The sequence below is a fragment of the Peromyscus californicus genome, unplaced genomic scaffold (genome assembly GCF_007827085.1).
Source record: "Peromyscus californicus insignis strain IS unplaced genomic scaffold, ASM782708v3 Scaffold_2__1_contigs__length_46816999, whole genome shotgun sequence".
NCBI classification, from domain to species: domain Eukaryota; kingdom Metazoa; phylum Chordata; class Mammalia; order Rodentia; family Cricetidae; genus Peromyscus; species Peromyscus californicus.
Genome location: NW_026294540.1, coordinates 13,635,517 through 13,652,915, shown reverse-complemented (window position 1 = coordinate 13,652,915; position 17,399 = coordinate 13,635,517). Strand labels below are relative to the sequence as shown.

General features: G+C 51.9%; 1 protein-coding gene across 1 annotated transcript; it reads left to right on the top strand.

The window, feature by feature from the left end:
• The first annotated feature begins 6,603 nt into the window (after positions 1-6,603).
• On the top strand, positions 6,604-17,283 carry Hpd (4-hydroxyphenylpyruvate dioxygenase). Its single transcript, XM_052754791.1, has 11 exons — positions 6,604-6,699; positions 7,181-7,223; positions 7,356-7,438; positions 8,655-8,744; positions 9,968-10,071; positions 10,701-10,778; positions 11,450-11,612; positions 11,714-11,785; positions 13,341-13,463; positions 16,129-16,245; positions 16,320-17,283. Exons 1-11 carry the CDS (start codon positions 6,619-6,621, stop codon positions 16,428-16,430), a joined length of 1,065 nt encoding a protein of 354 aa, XP_052610751.1. The 5' UTR covers positions 6,604-6,618; the 3' UTR covers positions 16,431-17,283.
• Positions 17,284-17,399: the final 116 nt, after the last annotated feature.

The window sequence follows — 17,399 nt, the reverse complement described above, 5'->3', positions numbered from 1 at the left end:
CAACCCACAGAACCATGGAGGCTATATATATAGAATGGGGGACCCTAGGATGACTGTGGCTTATAGTAAGTTTTGGTTTTACTCAATTACTGAGCAAGCCTCAACAAAACATTTCACTATTAAGATAAGAATTTATACTGGGCCGGGCGGTGGTGGCGCACGCCTTTAATCCCAGCACTCGGGAGGCAGAGCCAGGCGGATCTCTGTGAGTTCGAGGCTAGCCTGGGCTACCAAGTGAGTTCCAGGAGAGGCGCAAAGCTACACAGAGAAACCCTGTCTCGAAAAACCAAAAAAAAAAAAAAAGAATTTATACTGTATCAAGCTGATAATAGAAAATTAATTAATTAATTAATTAATAAAAAGAACACTTGCTCATCTTTCAGAAGACCAGAGCTGTTCCCAGCATCCATGTCAGGTGGCACAAAACTGCCTTTAACTCCAGTTCCTGGAGATCTGAAGCCTTCTTCTGGCCTCCAAGAGCACCACATACGAGCGCACACACACACAAATAAATAAATAAATAAATAAATAAATAAATAAATAAATAATCTGAGTAGTTGTAGTACACGCCTTTAATCGTAGTGCTCAGGAGGCAGAGGCAGGTGGATCTCCAAATCTGAGGCTAGCCTAGTCTACAGAGTGAGTTCCAGGTCTGTTACATAGAGAAACCCTGTCTTGAAAACAAAACAAAACAAATTTTTTAAAAAATAAATAAAATAAATCTAAAGGAAAAAAAATACTTGTCCTTGCTAAAGCAAGACTCCTGGGGCTGGAGAGATGGCTCAGTGGTTAAGAGCACTCACTGGCTGTTCTTTCAGAGGACCCAGGTTCAATTCCCAGCACACACATAGCAGCTCACAACTTTCTCTAACTCCAGTTTTAGGGGATGACACCTTCGTACCAACACACATAAAATAAAGTTAAATATACTTAAAAAAAAAAAGCCGGGTGGTGGTGGCACATGCCTTTAATCCCAGCACTCAGGAGGCAGAGGCAGGAGGATCTCTGTGAGTTCGAGGCCAGCCTGGTCTACAAAGTGAGTTCCAGGAAAGGTGCAAAACTACACAGAGAAACCCTGTCTCGAAAAACAAACAAACAATAAAAAGACTCCCTTTCCCACCCTAGGAAGGTGAAGAAACACTTCATGATGTTGCTGTTCTCCTTGTGTTTGTCAGGGCTGTGTTGGGAATGTCAGAAACCCTGCTCAAACTTCATCCAATGGGAGGACACTGGGCTCAGGGAGAAGCAGACATGGAGCAAGATCCTAAGACCCTGGAACTCTTCCAGCCCCTCCTCGAAACTCTGCTTTCTAAGTATGGATCTTCCCTCTTGGATCTGGCCACCAGAGCACCATTTGATATGCACAGCAGACCCAGAATTCAGACAGCAACAGGCTTCCTCCAGCTCAGGGCAAATCCTCATCCATCCTCGATCCAGTCACAAGGATTCCCATTGGCCGGTTCTATCCCACGGGACCCACCATCGGCCAGAGCGGGGTAAAGGGGCAGTTTTACAAAGGAAGAGTGAGAAACTGTTTCAGTAACAGGCTGCAGGGACGTGGACGATACAGCCAGGAGATTCCTTAGTGTCTCCAGCCACGCAGAGGAAAACCTTCACGCCCGCTGGATTTCAGGGCTCCCTGCCTTAAAAGTGAGGGGTACTGAGACTTAGAAGCTGAGAACAGCTCACGGTGACAGTCCCCAGTGCCTAGAGCCCCCGTATTCCATGTCCCCAAAGGCTCCAGAGAGCCTCTGGACTCTCTAGGTGTTCAACGATGCCTGGAGACACCGTTGCCTGTCACCCCAAAGTTAAAGCACTATGCTTCAAAAGATAAAAAGCAGTTCCACCCCAATGGCCCTGCCCAGCTGTGCCAGCACTGATAACGGATGAGATGAGTACCTGGCACATGTCACCTTCTCTGTCTCCAGCTGTGACCTTAGCCCTTGCTTCGGAGGGCTGAGTGGCCGGCTGGGGAGAAAGACAGTCTACATATGGCATCGCACCTCTGAGGTCTCACTATTTCTGTCTGCCACCACCTCCCTTTTGTTCCGTAAAATTTTATTTATTTATTTATTGGTGTTTTCGAGACAGGGTTTCTCTGTGTGGTTTTGGTGCCTGTCCTGGATCTCCCTCTGTAGACCAGGCTGGCCTCGAACTCACAGAGATTCGCCTATGCTGGGATTAAAGGCATGTGCCACCACCGCCCCGGCCAACCATGGGAAGTCTTATAAAGGAAAAGATTTCATTTTGGGGTTGGCTTACAGTTCAGAGGTTCGGAGGGTGTCAGGTCCCCAGGAACTGGAATGAGAGACAGTTATGAACTGAAAAGTAGACAGTAGGAACCAAACCCAGGTCCCCTGCAAGAGTAGCACGCGCTCTTAACCGCTGAGCCATCTCTCCAGTCCCAATCTCTTGCACTTAAAAACAACAACAAAACCAGTCTGCACACAACCAACCTAGAAAAACCACCAAATACATTACACTGAATGAAAAAGATTTATAAGCCTACATACTATGCTATTTATCCACATGCTATTCCGGAAAGGGCAAGAGTAGATGGTCCATTGCATGCTCATTAATTCATTCTCTCTCTCTCTCTCTCTCTCTCTCTCTCTCTCTCTCTCTTCCTGTCTCCCTCCCTATCTTTCTCTCCCTTCCACTCTCTTCCTTTCTTACTGGTACCAGGGGTGAAGCCCATTCTCTCTACCACTGAGCTGCACCCCCAGCTTCATATGGTATAAACCAAACTGTTTGGGCACAGCCAACCACATTTGTCATTTTTGAGGAAGAAGGGAACTTTCCTGGAGCTCAGGATCCTGAAGACCAGCCGAGGCCCCCTTGTATCCTAGGACTGCTGTGGAAGCTCTTTCTGTACTCTGGGGTGTAATGCAGGATGAATCATAGAAGCCTGTCTGTCTGTCTGTCTGGTTGGTTGGTTAGTTGTTTTGAGAAAGAGTTTTCATGTAGCCTAGGCTAGCCTTGAACTCCTACTTCTACCCCTAAGTACTAAGATAGCTGGCATGAGCCACAGCACCACCTTTAAAAGCCTGTTTAAAAGCTGTGTGGTGGTGGCACACACCTTTAGTCCCAGCACTTGAGAGGCAGAGGCAGGTGGATCTCTGTGAATTCAAAGCCAGCCTGGCCTACAGAGCTAGTTCCAGGACAGCCAAACCTACCAAAGAAACCCTGTCTTGCTGGGCGGCAGTGGCGCATGCCTTTAATCCCAGTACTGGGGAGGCAGAGCCAGGTAGATCTCTGTGAGTTCGAGGCCAACCTGGTCTAGCAAGATCCAGGACAGGCAACCAAACTACACAGAGAAACCCTGTCTCAAAAAACAAACAAACAAACAAACAAACAAATAAAAAACCTGTCTCAAAAAAAATTTTTTTAAATAGTTTCTTGGACAATGCTTCTGAAATCTGTCCCTTAGCACAGGGTGGCTTCAAGAGCAGCAATGGTCACATCCAACCACCACTAATCTGATGTCCAAGAGAGCCCAGCTAGATAGCACGAGGAAGGAACCAGGAGAGACTCCAGAGGCTAAGACCTGAGAGTTCCCTCCCTAGGCACTGCCCAAAGATGGACGAGCACCTGGTAGCATATCTAGAATATGACTGAGAGCCATGGCGTTTCTGGAAGTCAAAGCCAAAGGGGAGGGGAAGTACAGGTACCACCTGTGCCCAGCTGAGCCAGACACCTGCCACTCCAGCCTCCTGAACCCCAAGGCTGCTCATGACGTGCTTGCCGGATTCGGGAAAGGCTGGCTTTATGCCTAGGATAGAAGCCAGGCCAGGTTCCAGCAGCAGGGGGTTGAGTTGGTCACAGCAAACAAAGGACAAGATGTTCCTGCTGGCCAGGGCAGCGTTGTAGTGGATGGCCTTCTCCCCAAGTGGAAGCTGGTCTGGGTGAGGGGAGGAGAGAGTCACCCAGGTCGGGTAGGAATAAGGGAGCGAGACCACCTACACCCACCCTACCTCCATAACTGCCCTCAAATACAGAGATTTAACAATGGAAAAATTATATCTGGAGGGGTAGATAGGATTCAACTTCAGAATCAAATAGGCTAGGGTTTGGTTCTCTGTTCCCACCAGCTCAGCAACCTCTGAGATGTGTTTACTCCATTTCCACATCTGTGTGTGTGTGTGTGTGTGTGTGTGTGTGTGTGTGTGTTATGATGGTGTGTAATGAACGTGTGCATGTGGTGGTCAGAGGACAATCACGGGTGTTGTTCCTCAGGGACTGGTCACCCTGTTCCTGCTTTCGGAGTTGAAGTCTCTGATTGGCCTGGAACTCGTCATGTTGATTGACTAGGCTGGTTGCCCAGGGAGCCCTAGGGATCCTCCTGTCTCCAGCTTCCCAGCGCTGAGATTAGAAGGGTACACAGCCGGGCGGTGGTGGCGCACGCCTTTAATCCCAGCACTTGGGAGGCAGAGGCAGGTGGATCTTTATGAGTTCGAGGACAGCCTGGTCTACAGAGCGAGATCCAGGAAAAGGCGCAAAGCTACACAGAGAAACCCTGTCTCGAAAAAAACCAAAAAAATTAAAAAAATAAAAATAAAATAAAAATAGCCGGGCGGTGGTGGTTCACGCTTTTAATCCCAGCACTCGGGAGGCAGAGGCAGGCGGATCTCTGTGAGTTCGAGGCCAGCCCGGTCTCCAAAGCGAGTTCCAGGAAAGGCGCAAAACTACACAGAGAAACCCTGTCTCGAAAAACCAAAAAGAAAAATAAAATAAAATAAAAATAAAGTAGAACCATACCACACTCCAGGTCCCATTCCAAAGACTACATGTCATCCCATCGATTCCCTCCCATATTATCCATCACCACACACACACAACCCAAACCCTTTTCTGTGACAACGATCTCATTGTATACCCCTGGCTTTGGCTGGCCAAGCACTCACTATGTAGACCAGGCTGGATTTGAACTGTGGGAATCCTCGTGCCTGACCTGGAGAACTTGAATTGTAGACATGTGTCCCCACACCTGGCTATTGTTCCCATTTTACAGATAAAGAAAGGGAGGCTCCCAGGCCCTGGTGACTTTCCATGATGCAAACCCCCTACACCCATGCCTCTAATGACCACAGAACACAGCGCTCTGCCCTCAATAGAATCCACGTGTTTGCTTGGCAAACCGGGTTTCAACCAAGCCCCAACAGCCCGGCTGATTCCCCCTGCATCAGATATCCCCTGCACTAAGCTGGCCTTGCTTTTGGAGCTTCCCATCTTGATGGCAAAGATCACAGTCCGACCCCGGGTCCTAGAGAGAATGTGCCCTTGGCTTCTCGCCCTGGCTATGATCTACGGGCCAGTGGATCACAACAGCATTGCTCTCCCTCTGAGGATGGCACCCCTGCCCTGTCCCTGTGAAGCCAGAACTGACTCGGAGGTTCCCAAGCCTAGGCGCTCTCAGGAGCTCAGCTCCCCACCCCCAGGAAGGCCAGGCCAGGGGCGGGCCCTGCCTTTTGCCCCATGGTAAATACACTGTTCAAAACCTCCCCAGGCCAGGGGCGGGCCCTGCCTTCGGCCAGTGGTAAATACACTGTCCAGCACCTCCCCAGGCTTCTCGTCTCAGTCATTCTGACCACGAGAACTGTGACCACTAACAACCATGGTAAGTCAGTCTGGGCCATGGGAGTAGCCTCGAGTGCCGACCCTTGGTGACTCCTGAAGTGTCAAAACCTCACACTGTGTTTTTCCTTTCCTCCCTAGACATCCTACACCAACAAGGGACCTAAGGTAAGCTAGCAGAGAAATATGGGGCCCTTGGGCTGGGAGGGGAACAAGGTTTGTCAAAGAGGAAGAATGCCAGAGGGTGTGATGTCCACCCGCACGCTCAAGTTCATCCCCATCCGCTCCCACTGACTGAACTGAACTCAATGTTGGCTTCCCGAGGAGCTCCCTTCCTAAATGCCTGCCGGTCTCTAAAACCTGTTCAAATTCTGTCTGCAGTCTACCTTACACCCATGCTGTTCCCACACCAGCTTATTTCCTTCTGTGAACCCTGGGCAGGCCTCCTGTGGGGGGGTTCCCAGTTCTGAACCCTCCAGGAGCTCTGATCCTCTAGCAAGAAATGTCTTTGGGGGCTAGACAAAGATGGAGGTGGTGGGTGGCAGTCTCCTAGGTTTGGGGGTTGAGGCTGGAGAGCAGTGGCAAGGGAACCCTGCATCCGGGGAGTCAACCTCCTCCCTCTTCCCTCCTGCAGCCTGAGAGAGGCCGGTTCCTCCATTTCCACTCCGTGACCTTCTGGGTTGGCAACGCCAAGCAGGTAGAAAGGCTGGAGGGGGCAGAGGACAAGCCGGAAGGCCTCCTTAAGGGGGCCCGGCCCCAGCTGGAAATGGGATTGGCTACTGCGAGGGGAGGATCCGGGCCAGGCTAGGACTGGCACTTTGGATCCTCATTACACAATCAGGGCCACAGACCCCAGCAGGGGGGGTGGGGTGGGTGGGTGGGGAGGTGGTGTAAGCCTTTCTTCCTAGGAGGGTCCACAAATGAGGAACAAGAGGGCAGACAGAGGACTGGGGCTCCCTTCTAGGGATCTCGGGGGTGGTCCCCACACCCCTCTGAGCCCCTTGCCACTCTGTCATCCAGGCTGCCTCCTTCTACTGCAACAAGATGGGCTTCGAACCGCTGGCCTACAAGGGCCTGGAGACGGGCTCCCGGGAGGTGGTCAGCCACGTCATCAAGCAAGGCAAAGTGAGTAAACGCCGAGGTGCCTTAGTGTCGGGGGCTCCAGGGCGGTCCTGCGTGGGGGACGCTGTCATTTCAGGACACACCCCCAGCTGGTCCCAAGACGCATGGCAAAGCTGCCCCTGACTCTCGGCCCAGGCAATGGCATCTTCCTGGTGTCACGCCCTTCTCAAACTGGTCTAGCACTGGGTCCACAGAGGCTCTAGAAACCCTGGATGTCAGAGAAGGGTGTTTAAGGGGTCTCTGGTCCGTGGGATCCTCACAGGCACTGACCACTGAGGACCCAGTGCATGGCTACCACAGGGGAAAGCTCCCAGCTCTGAGGACCAGTGGGGGAAACTGAGGCAAAAAAGGAGCTGGAACACATGCTCCAGGGATCCCGTATGGTGGAGCCTTGCATCCCACCAGGGGCGCCATAGGGAAGTGGGAGGGCACACACTTCACCCTCTCCTGGCCACCAATTCCACCCCCTTGTCCACTTTTTTAGATTGTGTTTGTTCTCTCTTCTGCTCTCAACCCCTGGAATAAAGGTGAGGGGCATCACAGGGGCTGGCAGCGTGGCTCTGACAGTTGGCTCAGAGCGTGGGTTGGGGCAAGGGTGAGGCTGGGGCCGGGATAGGGGCTAGGAACTCCACTGCCTGTGTTTCTCCTGCTGGCCACAGAGATGGGCGACCACTTGGTGAAGCATGGCGACGGGGTGAAGGATATCGAGTTCGAGGTGGAAGACTGCGAGCACATTGTGCAGGTGAGAAGCACCTGGGCGGACAGAGCGAGCCTCTGCCACTTGGACCCCACCCGTCAGGCTGGATGCTAGTGGGACCAGCCGTGACACGCACCCCATCCTTTCCTGTGTGCCTGCTCTCTGTGTCTCTTGTCCACGTCTACAAAATGGGGATGATCATAGCCTCGCTGAAAGGTTGGAAAGAAAATGGACTGAAAGCCGGGCGGTGGTGGCGCAGGCCTTTAATCCCAGCACTCGGGAGGCAGAGCCAGGCGGATCTCTGTGAGTTCAAGGCCAGCCTGGGCTACAGAGTGAGTTCCAGGACAGCCAGAGCTGTAACACAGAGAAACCCTGTCTCGAAACAACAACAACAATAACTAAAAAGGATTGAAATGATCATGTCTGGAGCATGGAGTTCTCAAGAGGCAGTCTAGAGCCAGCCATGGTGATACACTCCCTGAGCCTCAGAGGGGAGATAGAAGTTCGAAGCGATCCTCAGCTACATAGAGAGGTTGAGGCTAGCCTAAGCTACATGACACTCTCCTTGAAAAAGAGTTTCCTTGTTTGTAGGTTGGGCTCGGTGGTAGAGCACTTGCCGAGGAAGCATCCCTAGTAATGCGTGGAATTAAAGAAAATGGGAACTTAGAGGTTCAGTGAGCAGCTGTGTGATTTTTGAACACGTGACTTAATTTCTCTGTCCTTGTTTCCTCGGCTACAGAAGGGAGATGGCAATACCACCTCCGTATAACGTTACCGTCAGAACTGGAGAGGTTAACCCCTAGAACAGTGGCTGGCCTGTGATATGAGCATGTCATGCAGCCCGTGAGCTCCTGCTAAGAAAATGTGCGAGCCCGGGTGTTCGGAGAGCTGGGCACAGGGTCTCTCTGACACACTAGGTACTCAGTTAACGGCAGTTCACGGTTTGCTATGTGACCACTCCTCTTCAAGGAGGGGAAACTGAGGGCTGGAGAGAGGGCTGGTCCAAAGAGTCAGTTGGCAGCGGCAGGGCAGACAAGCGCGCTCGCCCGTTTTGCCTCCTATCAGCACAACCCCGAGCCTGGACCTGTTTCTCTACCTGCCAGCTGGGCGTGAGGCATGGTTCCAGAGGATCCAGCCGGAAGCAGCTGGCTAGGTGTCCTGCTTACATCAGGACCACGCAGAAGCCCACAGCGGGAGCAAGGCAAGATGTCTCTGCGAGGCTCCAGCCCTCACCGTTCTCCCAACTTGGTCTCCCATACAGAAAGCCCGGGAACGGGGAGCCAAAATTGTGAGGGAGCCCTGGGTGGAGCAAGACAAGTTCGGGAAGGTGAAGTTCGCGGTGCTACAGACGGTGAGTGAACCCTGATGCTCCATTCCCACTGTTCCTGGGACCCACCGGGACACCAGGACCCACCCACCCCCAACTCACCCATTATACTACCCTATCCGCGTGCCTCAGAGTACAGCCTTCCTCTAGACTGATCTCTGGTAATGCTTGGCCAATGTTCAGAGGCTGCTGGGAGCCGCCAGGCATCCTCCCCAGTGAGAAGCGACAGCTTGGGGGGGGGGGGGTCTAAGCTTCAGCAGAGGTGGGAGCTTTAAACAAGAGGGGAGCTGTGGCGTCTGAGGAAGCCATACCCCACCCTAGCATGGCATCTCTGAGCAAACCTCCCCCTTCTGGGGCATAACTGAAATGAGCAAGAACTGGAGTGGGACCCCCACCCCCACCCCCGCCATACCGAGCCTCTTCCGGTCTGTCTCTTGGGCTACAACCCCTCCTATGTCTGGAAAGCACCTAGGGGGTCAATGTCCAGCCTACGGTCCCCTCTCCACAAGGACGGCGAGCCTGTGAAGCACTCCTGTTATCGGGAGACGGAGGCAGGCAGCCACGAGTCCCGCTTCCTCAAAGCCATATTCAAGATGGCTAAAATTGATGAGGAAGGCCTGTGATCTCAGCATCTGGGAGGCTGAGGCAGGAGGATGACCAATCCCAGGCGCTTAGGCTCACATCCAGCTTGAGCAACTCAAAATCTGAGAAGCGAAAGGGGCGCTGTGGGGAAAGGGTCCACTGTGTAAACGTGAGGACCTGGGTTCAGATCTCTAGCACCTACATACAAAGCCAGGCACAGTGGGAGCTGGGGACGTAGCTCAGTGGTAGAGCACTTGCCTAGCATATGTAAGGACCCAGGTTCAATCCCCAGCACTGGGGGTAGGGGTAGGGAAAGGCAGGCACAGCCAATACACACCTGTCACGCCAGCCTTTGGGGTGAGGGGCAGACACAGGAAAATCCCTGGAACTTGGTGACCAGTAAGCCTAGACTCAATCTCAAACATAAAGCCATGAAGAAGGAAACTGAATCCCCACGTCACAGTTTCTGGACCTACAGGCAGGCTGACGAAGACACTACCCAACATGTTAGGTAGCCATGCATTCCAGGAAGGATCGCCCACGGAGTCAGGGGCAGATTCACGATGGAAGTCAGGAGTTCGGCTGGTGCCTTGAAAACACCGGGACCTTGATAGGGTTGGGAGGGTAGGGGCCTCTCCCTGACTCCAGCCGCTTCCCACCCCCAGTATGGAGACACCACACACACCCTGGTGGAGAAGATCAATTACACTGGCCGTTTCTTACCCGGATTCGAGGCCCCAACGCACAAGGACACCCTGCTTTCAAAACTGTGAGTGCCCTTCGCCGGGGGAGTGGTAGAAAGCTAGGTCCCCTCCCCACTCCGTGGAGTGGGCTTCTCTGGGAGGTTGGAACATCTGGAGGCATCTGCCGAGGAACTTTTGAAGGTGGGACAGGCACCGAACAGTGGCATAGAAGAGGAAGGCCTGGACCGCTCCCCCACCCCGCACCCCTGCGCACCAGACTGTCCGAGTTCACATCCCAGCTCTATCACTTCCTAGTCAGCCGCTTAACCTCGTGCAAGAATTCTACTTCGTGTCTATGTTTCTTCCTCATAAGATGGGAATGGGGAGAGCTGGGCGGCGTTGGCGCATACCTTTAATCCCAGCACTCGGGGAGGCAGAGGCAGGCCGGATCTCTGTGAGTTCGAGGCCAGCCTGGGCTACAGAGCGAGATCCAGGACAGGCACCAAAACTACACAGAGAAACCCTGTCTTGAAAAAAATAAATAAATAAAATAAAATGGGGATGTTAACAGCTGTTGAGTTAACTGTGCCTAATACACAGCAGGGATGGCCACCCAAATGTGGGCTACTAGTGTTGTTGAAGGGTTTGTGGCAATGGAGAGTTTTGTTTTGGGGGAGGCTAGTCTTTTCATCTTCCAACCCCTTCCCTCTCCTAGGCCCAGCTGCAACCTCGAGGTGATCGACCATATTGTAGGCAACCAACCTGACCAGGAAATGCTGTCTGCCTCAGAGTGGTGAGTCCCTGGCCTACCCCTCTCTGTGACAGGAGACAAGCCCCCTCGCCAAATCTGCTTATTTAATATTTTTATTTTTTACATGTGCTTATACGTGGGGACACACACGTCCCACGACACATGTGTGGAGGCCAGAGAACAATGGGTGAGAGCTGACTCTTTGCTTCTGTCACCCAGGTCCCACGGGTGGAGCCCATCAGACCTGGTGGCAAATGCCTTTATCCACTGAGTGTTCTCAGCAGCCCCCATCTCCCCAGGTCTTTAACGGAAGTGGAAATAGGGTACAAGGTAGTGGAAGGCTAAGCTAAAGTTACAGATTCACTGTGAAACGCTCACCTTCATCAAGGAGTGCCGCTACCTACCTGAGCCTGTTTATATATTTATTTGTTTGTTTGCTTGTTTTTTGGTTTTTCGAGACAGCGTTTCTCCGTGTAGTTTTGGTGCCTGTTCTGGATCTCGCTCTATAGACCAGGCTGACCTTGAACTCACAGAGATCCTCCTGCCTCTGCCTCCTGAGTGCTGGGATTAAAGGCGTGCGCCACCACTGCCCAGCTGTGTTGTCACTTTTTGTAGAGATTGCTTAACGGACATATGCTCCACGGTGGAAATAAAAAGACAGTAAGGGGGTCTGGGCAGGCACTCAAGGGGTATGTCTTCTGGCCACTCTGCAGGTACCTGAAAAATCTGCAGTTCCACCGTTTCTGGTCCGTGGATGACACTCAGGTGCACACGGAATACAGCTCTCTGCGCTCCATCGTGGTGGCCAACTACGAGGAGTCTATCAAGATGCCCATTAATGAGCCAGCTCCGGGCAAGAAGAAGTCCCAGATTCAGGTAGGAGAGAACAGGGAGGGAGGTGTGAGGGCTCCTACGGGGTACAGGACTGAGTGACGGGACAAACAGCTGTGGTCTCCTCCCTTTTTCCCCTCCCCTAGGAATATGTGGACTATAACGGGGGTGCTGGGGTCCAGCACATCGCTCTCAAGACAGAAGACATCATCACAACGGTTAGAACCCTGTTCCTGGGCCACGTGCCCTCTCTATCCACTGCTGGGACAGTCTCTGCCAAGCAGAGTAGGAGAGGGTGGTGGCGGTCCCCCTGGAGGTATGACAGGGCTTTCCTTCCAGATCCTGCAACTCACAAAGTTACCGTCTCCCTCGCCCCCCCCCCCCAACACACACACACACTATAACAGAAGAGTTCATTCTGCAGAAAAATCCAGTCCCAAGTATAAGGAAGGCCTCCTGGGCTCTAGTCCCAGCCCTACTGGTACTTTGCTGTGTGCCCCAGGGGATTCAGTGTGCTCTCTGGGCCTCAATGTGCCTCACTCTAAAAATAAGACTATTAGACTATAAGACCACTTATGTCCTTTTAGCCAAATTAAACATGCTTTGCCTATGGATGCAGCCTTTGAGGAGGCCAGGTCCTATCTAGCCATAAGCAGCACCCCTCCATGGCCTCTGCATCAGCTCCTGCCTCTAGGTTCCTGCCCTGCCTGAGTTCCCGTCTTGACTTCCTTCAGTGATGAACTGTGATGTGGAAGTGTAAGCCGAATAAACCCTTTCCTCCCCAAGTTGCTTTGGTCATGGTGTTCCATCACAGCAATGGAGACCCTGAGTAGGACACCCTCCTTGATTACCCTATTTAGATGTGCTGTGCTTTATCTTCCACCCTCTCTCACTTACCAGCTTTTTTCCCCACAGCTCTTACACCGGCCAGTTGTCCATCCTTTGGACCAGGACTGAACTCAGGCAGGGCAGGAACCTGGAGGCAAGAGCTGGTGCAGAGGCCATGGAGGGGTGCCGCTGACTGACTTGCTCCCCCGTGGTTTCCTCAGTCTGCTTTTTTATAGAACCCAGGACCACCAGCCCAGGGGATGGCACCACCCACCATGAGCTGGGCCCTCCCCCATCAATCACTAATTAGGAAAATGCCCTACAGGCTTGCCTACAGCCTGATCTCGTGGAGGCATTTTCTCAGCTGAGGTTCCCTCTTCTCTGATGACTCCAGTCTATGTCAAGTTGACGTAAAACTAGCCAGGACAGAGGGCCACGTGGAGGAGGGGGCATTTGAGAAGCGATGTCTACAGAATTGGGGAGAGTACCCCAGACAGGAAGGACCACCAAGACGAAGATGAGAAGCAGCAAGGAGAAGTGTGTGGCTAGGACAGAAGGAGGGAGGGAGACAGGAAGATGTGGCTGGGGGGGGCAGGCGGTAGAGGCCATGGATGGGACCTTGAATTGTGACTCTGACATGGGGCATCATCGTGGGTTAAGATGAAGTGACATGCTTGGTTTCTATCTACCTAAATCATCCAGTTGCTGTGCTGAGACAGATACAGATATCTTCTGCCTCGGTTTCCCTAGCAACACATAGAAAGGCATATTCTGTGAGAGCAATCACTGCTGTTCTGTAGAGTTCAGACATACGGAGGGGGTCACACGGCATCCTGACAGAGGAGCTTGGACGGGGTCCCTGCCGCCTCCCGCCCTGTCAGCTCCCCCTGGCCATGGTAGTTGAGCTTAGACAAACAGGCTGACCTGGACCCTGCTCTGTGACAGATCCGCCACTTGAGGGAGCGAGGCATGGAGTTCTTGGCTGTCCCGTCTTCCTACTACAAGCTGCTGCGGCAGAATCTCAAGACGGCCAAGATCCAGGTGAAGGAGAGCATGGACGTGCTGGAGGTGAGGCCCGGCCCCTGCTTAGCTGGGAAGAACATGAACCCTGAGTCCCCTGGGCCACACACACAGTGAAAACCCAGACCAGATCCCGCCCAGCATGGGAGTTGCGGACTGGGGTGAGGGAATGGGGGTGACAGGGACAAGCGACAGTTGGCACCATGCAGAAGTGAAAACAGACCACTTGAGGCTGCTTCGCAGACAAATAGCCGGGAAAGGCCTCTCCAAATTGGCGACTTTAACTGAAATCTATACATAAGAGAAAGTTCTGGCCACGTGAAGGGCTGGGCAAAGAGCAGTCGTGGCAGAGAAAGTAATACACACAAAGGTCCTGAAGCAAGTGCTGTCTCCAAGTGTGTGAGGGACAGAAAGAAGGCTACCTTTGAATTGGGATGGAGGCCAGGCGGGTTAGTAGGGGCCAGTTCTTATGGGTATTTATGATTTGGGGTTTTTCTCTTCTTTGGCTAGAAACTATTGGGAGGTTTCGTCATTTTATCTTTATTTTTTTGTTTGTTTTGTTTTGTTTTTTTCTGTGTAGCCCTGGCTGTTCTGGAACTTGCTCTGTAGACCAGGCTGGCCTCAAACTCACAGAGATACCTGCCTCTGCCTCCCTAGTGATAGGATTAAAGGTGTGCACCACCACTGCCCAGCTTGTTTTTATTTTTATAACTTTAAAATTTTTCATTTCTCTCTCTCTCTCTCTCTCTCTCTCTCTCTCTCTCTCTCTCTCTCTCTCTCTCTCTCTCACTCTCTCTCTCTCTCTCTCCTCCACCCGTGTGTGTGTGGGGGGGGTATATACATGTATGTGCATACTTGCCTGTATGAGCCATACATGTGAGTGTGGGTTCATGTGGAGGCCTGAGGTTGATGTTGGAAATCATCCTCATCACTCTTCTACCTTATTCACTGAGGCAGGGTCTCTCAATCAAATCCAGAGATTACTGATGTGACTAGTCTGCTGTCTTTTTCTTTCTTTCTTTTTTTAAGATTTGGGGGGGTGGGGGGTGGGGGAGTTGTTTGTTTTTGTTTTGTTTCCTGAGACAGGGTTTTCTCTGTGTAACAGCTCTAGCTGTCCTGGAACTTGCTCTGTAGACCAGGCATGTGCCACCAACTTGGGGGCTCAAGAGATGGCTCAGAGGTTAAGAGCATTATCAGCTCTTCCCAAGGTCCTGAGTTCAATTCCCACCAACTGCATGGTGGCTCACAGCCATCTATAATGAGATCTGATGTCCTCTTTTAGGGTACAAGTGTACATCCAGATAGAGCACCGTATATATACATAAAATAAATAAATCTTAAGAAATTATTAAAAGAGCTGGAGAGATGGATCCATGGTTAAGAGCAATGGCTGCTCTTCCAGAGGACCTGGGTTCAATTCCCAGCACCCACATGGCAGCTCACCACTGTCTGTAACTCCAGTTCCAGAGGATCTGACACCCTCATATAGACAGGCAGGCAAAACACCAAAGCACATAAAATAAATCTTTAAAAAAAGCTATTAAAAAAAAAGTATCACACAGCTGGTCCACACCTTTAATCCCAGCACTCAGGAGGCAGAGCCAGGCGGATCTCTGTGAGTTCGAGGCCAGCCTGGACTACAGAGCGAGATCCAGGACAGGCACCAAAACTACACAGAGAAACCCTGTCTTGAAAAAACAAAACAAAACAAAACAAAAACACAAAACAAAACAACCCTCCCAAAACCAAATAAAAGACAAAAACAAACAAACAAATCTTTTTGTTTGTTTGTTTTTATGTGTGGGTGTGTGTCTGTCTACATGTGAGTGTTTGCTCATGAAGTGGCTGCAGAGGTCGGGGCATCGGATCCCCTGGAGTTGGAATTGCAGGTGGTTGTGAGCTGCCTGATGTGAGTGATGGGAACTGAGCTTGAGTCCTCTCGAAGAGCAGCAAGTGTTCTTAACTGCTGGGCCTTCTCTCCAGCCCCCGAGGCCAGGCCTATGCAGCACTGGATCCTTTTCACGACTGAATAGCATCCCATTGCGTGGGTAAATCACACTTTGGTTATCCCTGCATCGGTGGGTGGCTGTGAGTTGGGTCTGTTTTTTGGCTATCATGGCTAATGTTTCTGTGGACTTTGGTGTACAAGGTTCTGCACGGACATTCCCTCTCAAGTCTCTTGTGTATACAGGAGTCTAACCATCCGGCACATGCGAATATGTTTAAGAAATTCTCTTTGCATTTATTTGTTGTGTGCGTGGACATGCATGGCACAAACGTGGGAGTCTGTTCTCTCCTTCCACACTGTGGATTCCTGGGACGAACCGATCTCAGGTGTTCAAGCTCGGTAGCAAGTGTTTTTACCCATTGAGCCATTTCTGGGGCAGAAGACATGGTTAACCTTCCGAGACACTCCCAGGTTCTTTTGCCAAAGTGGATGCAGCATTTTACATTCGCATCAGCAACACGGAAGAGCGTCCCAGTGACATCTGATGGGGGCTATGAGGGAATGGGATGAAAGGAAGCCGGACCCCAAGCAGGAGTTAGCACCGGGGTGGCTCAGGCAGGATAGATTGCGAACATATCTGGAGGAAGCTGAAACTGGGGCCAGGGGTCTTTTATTGGCTTTGGTGGTGCAGGAACCTTCCAGGTTTCTGAGGATCCCACAAGGGCGGTTGGGCCTTCCTCTAACGGAGTCTGCTCTCCCTCCCAGGAGCTGAAAATCCTGGTAGACTTCGATGAGAAAGGCTACCTCCTGCAGATCTTCACCAAGCCCATGCAGGACCGGCCCACACTCTTCCTGGAAGTCATCCAGCGCCACAACCACCAGGTAAGGCCGTGCCCAATGGGTAGCACCCGCTACTTGCTAGGTCCCCACCTCATTCTTGCCTTCCATCGCCACAGGGCTTCGGAGCGGGCAACTTCAACTCCCTGTTCAAGGCTTTCGAGGAAGAGCAAGCCCTACGGGGCAACCTCACCGACCTGGAGACCAACGGGGTGAGGTCTGGAATGTAGGTCCCGCTCACACCCAGACCACGCAAGGGGCCGGGTACATCAATCATCTCCAGCCGGCTGAGGGACAACCCCGGGGTTCCACCCACATCGTGGCCACGCCCCCTCAATGGCAAGGGTCCCTCCTTGCTGAGTAAAGCGACCCTCCAGAGCTGTGTCTGGTGTTTGTGCCCGGCAAGGAATTAGTGGCATCATTTCGCCGCCAGGGGGAGACCAAGACCGCTGAGCTGCCTGAGGCCTCTGTGTGGGGAGCCCCAGGTGCAGGGTGCAAAAACTTAACTTAACGGGGACCCTAGGTAGGACGAACTTGTGAAACTAGGCACAAGGAACATACATTCCAGAGGCAAAGAGATAATACCGTTTCAAAGAGCGATAAATGCCACTAAGACAATAAGGCGGGTGGTGGAATTGAGTCCAGCGAACATCTGATCCACAAAAAAGTCCCAGAAAGAGGAAACAGACAAGGTCCGGAGGGCTTTAAAACCTTTAAAGATGAGCCCTCCTTAATGTCCTCACTCGGAAAAACATGAAGGGGATCAAGGGACTTTAGGGGGGGATCCTTTCTCAGCAATCGCAGGACATGGTTCCTGGTCTGTGAGAGAGTCCAGACCGAAGCGATCTGAATCCCTCAGCTCCTGCCCTGCACCCTGAGCATCGTGGCAGTCACCAGTGCCCCAAACCCCAGGGCAGCTGCATTTCCTCAACACTGTGAAACGACGAGGCAGTTGGGAACGGAGCTAATGGTCCAAAAGCTACGGGATCATTATTTCTTCAAAACTCTAGGGGTGCAGCTCAGAGGCAGAGCATACCTTAAGAGTTTCTATCCCCAGCGCTGGAAAACAAACAAAAAACAGAGTGGGGGTGGACTTTGGTTTTTTTTCTTTTCGCTTTACTCTGATAACCTTCTTGAGCACAAATGAACTTAAAATTAGGCTCAGTTTATTTTATTATTATTACTATTATTATTAGTTT

Bases quoted from the DNA above. Each gene is read 5' to 3' on its own strand.
- Hpd (XM_052754791.1), top strand. From the start codon at position 6,619: ATGGGCTTCGAACCGCTGGCCTACAAGGGCCTGGAGACGGGCTCCCGG. The intron at 6,700-7,180 runs GTGAGTAAACGC...CCACTTTTTTAG, and splicing joins ACGTCATCAAGCAAGGCAAA to ATTGTGTTTGTTCTCTCTTC. The intron at 7,224-7,355 runs GTGAGGGGCATC...TGCTGGCCACAG, and splicing joins TCTCAACCCCTGGAATAAAG to AGATGGGCGACCACTTGGTG.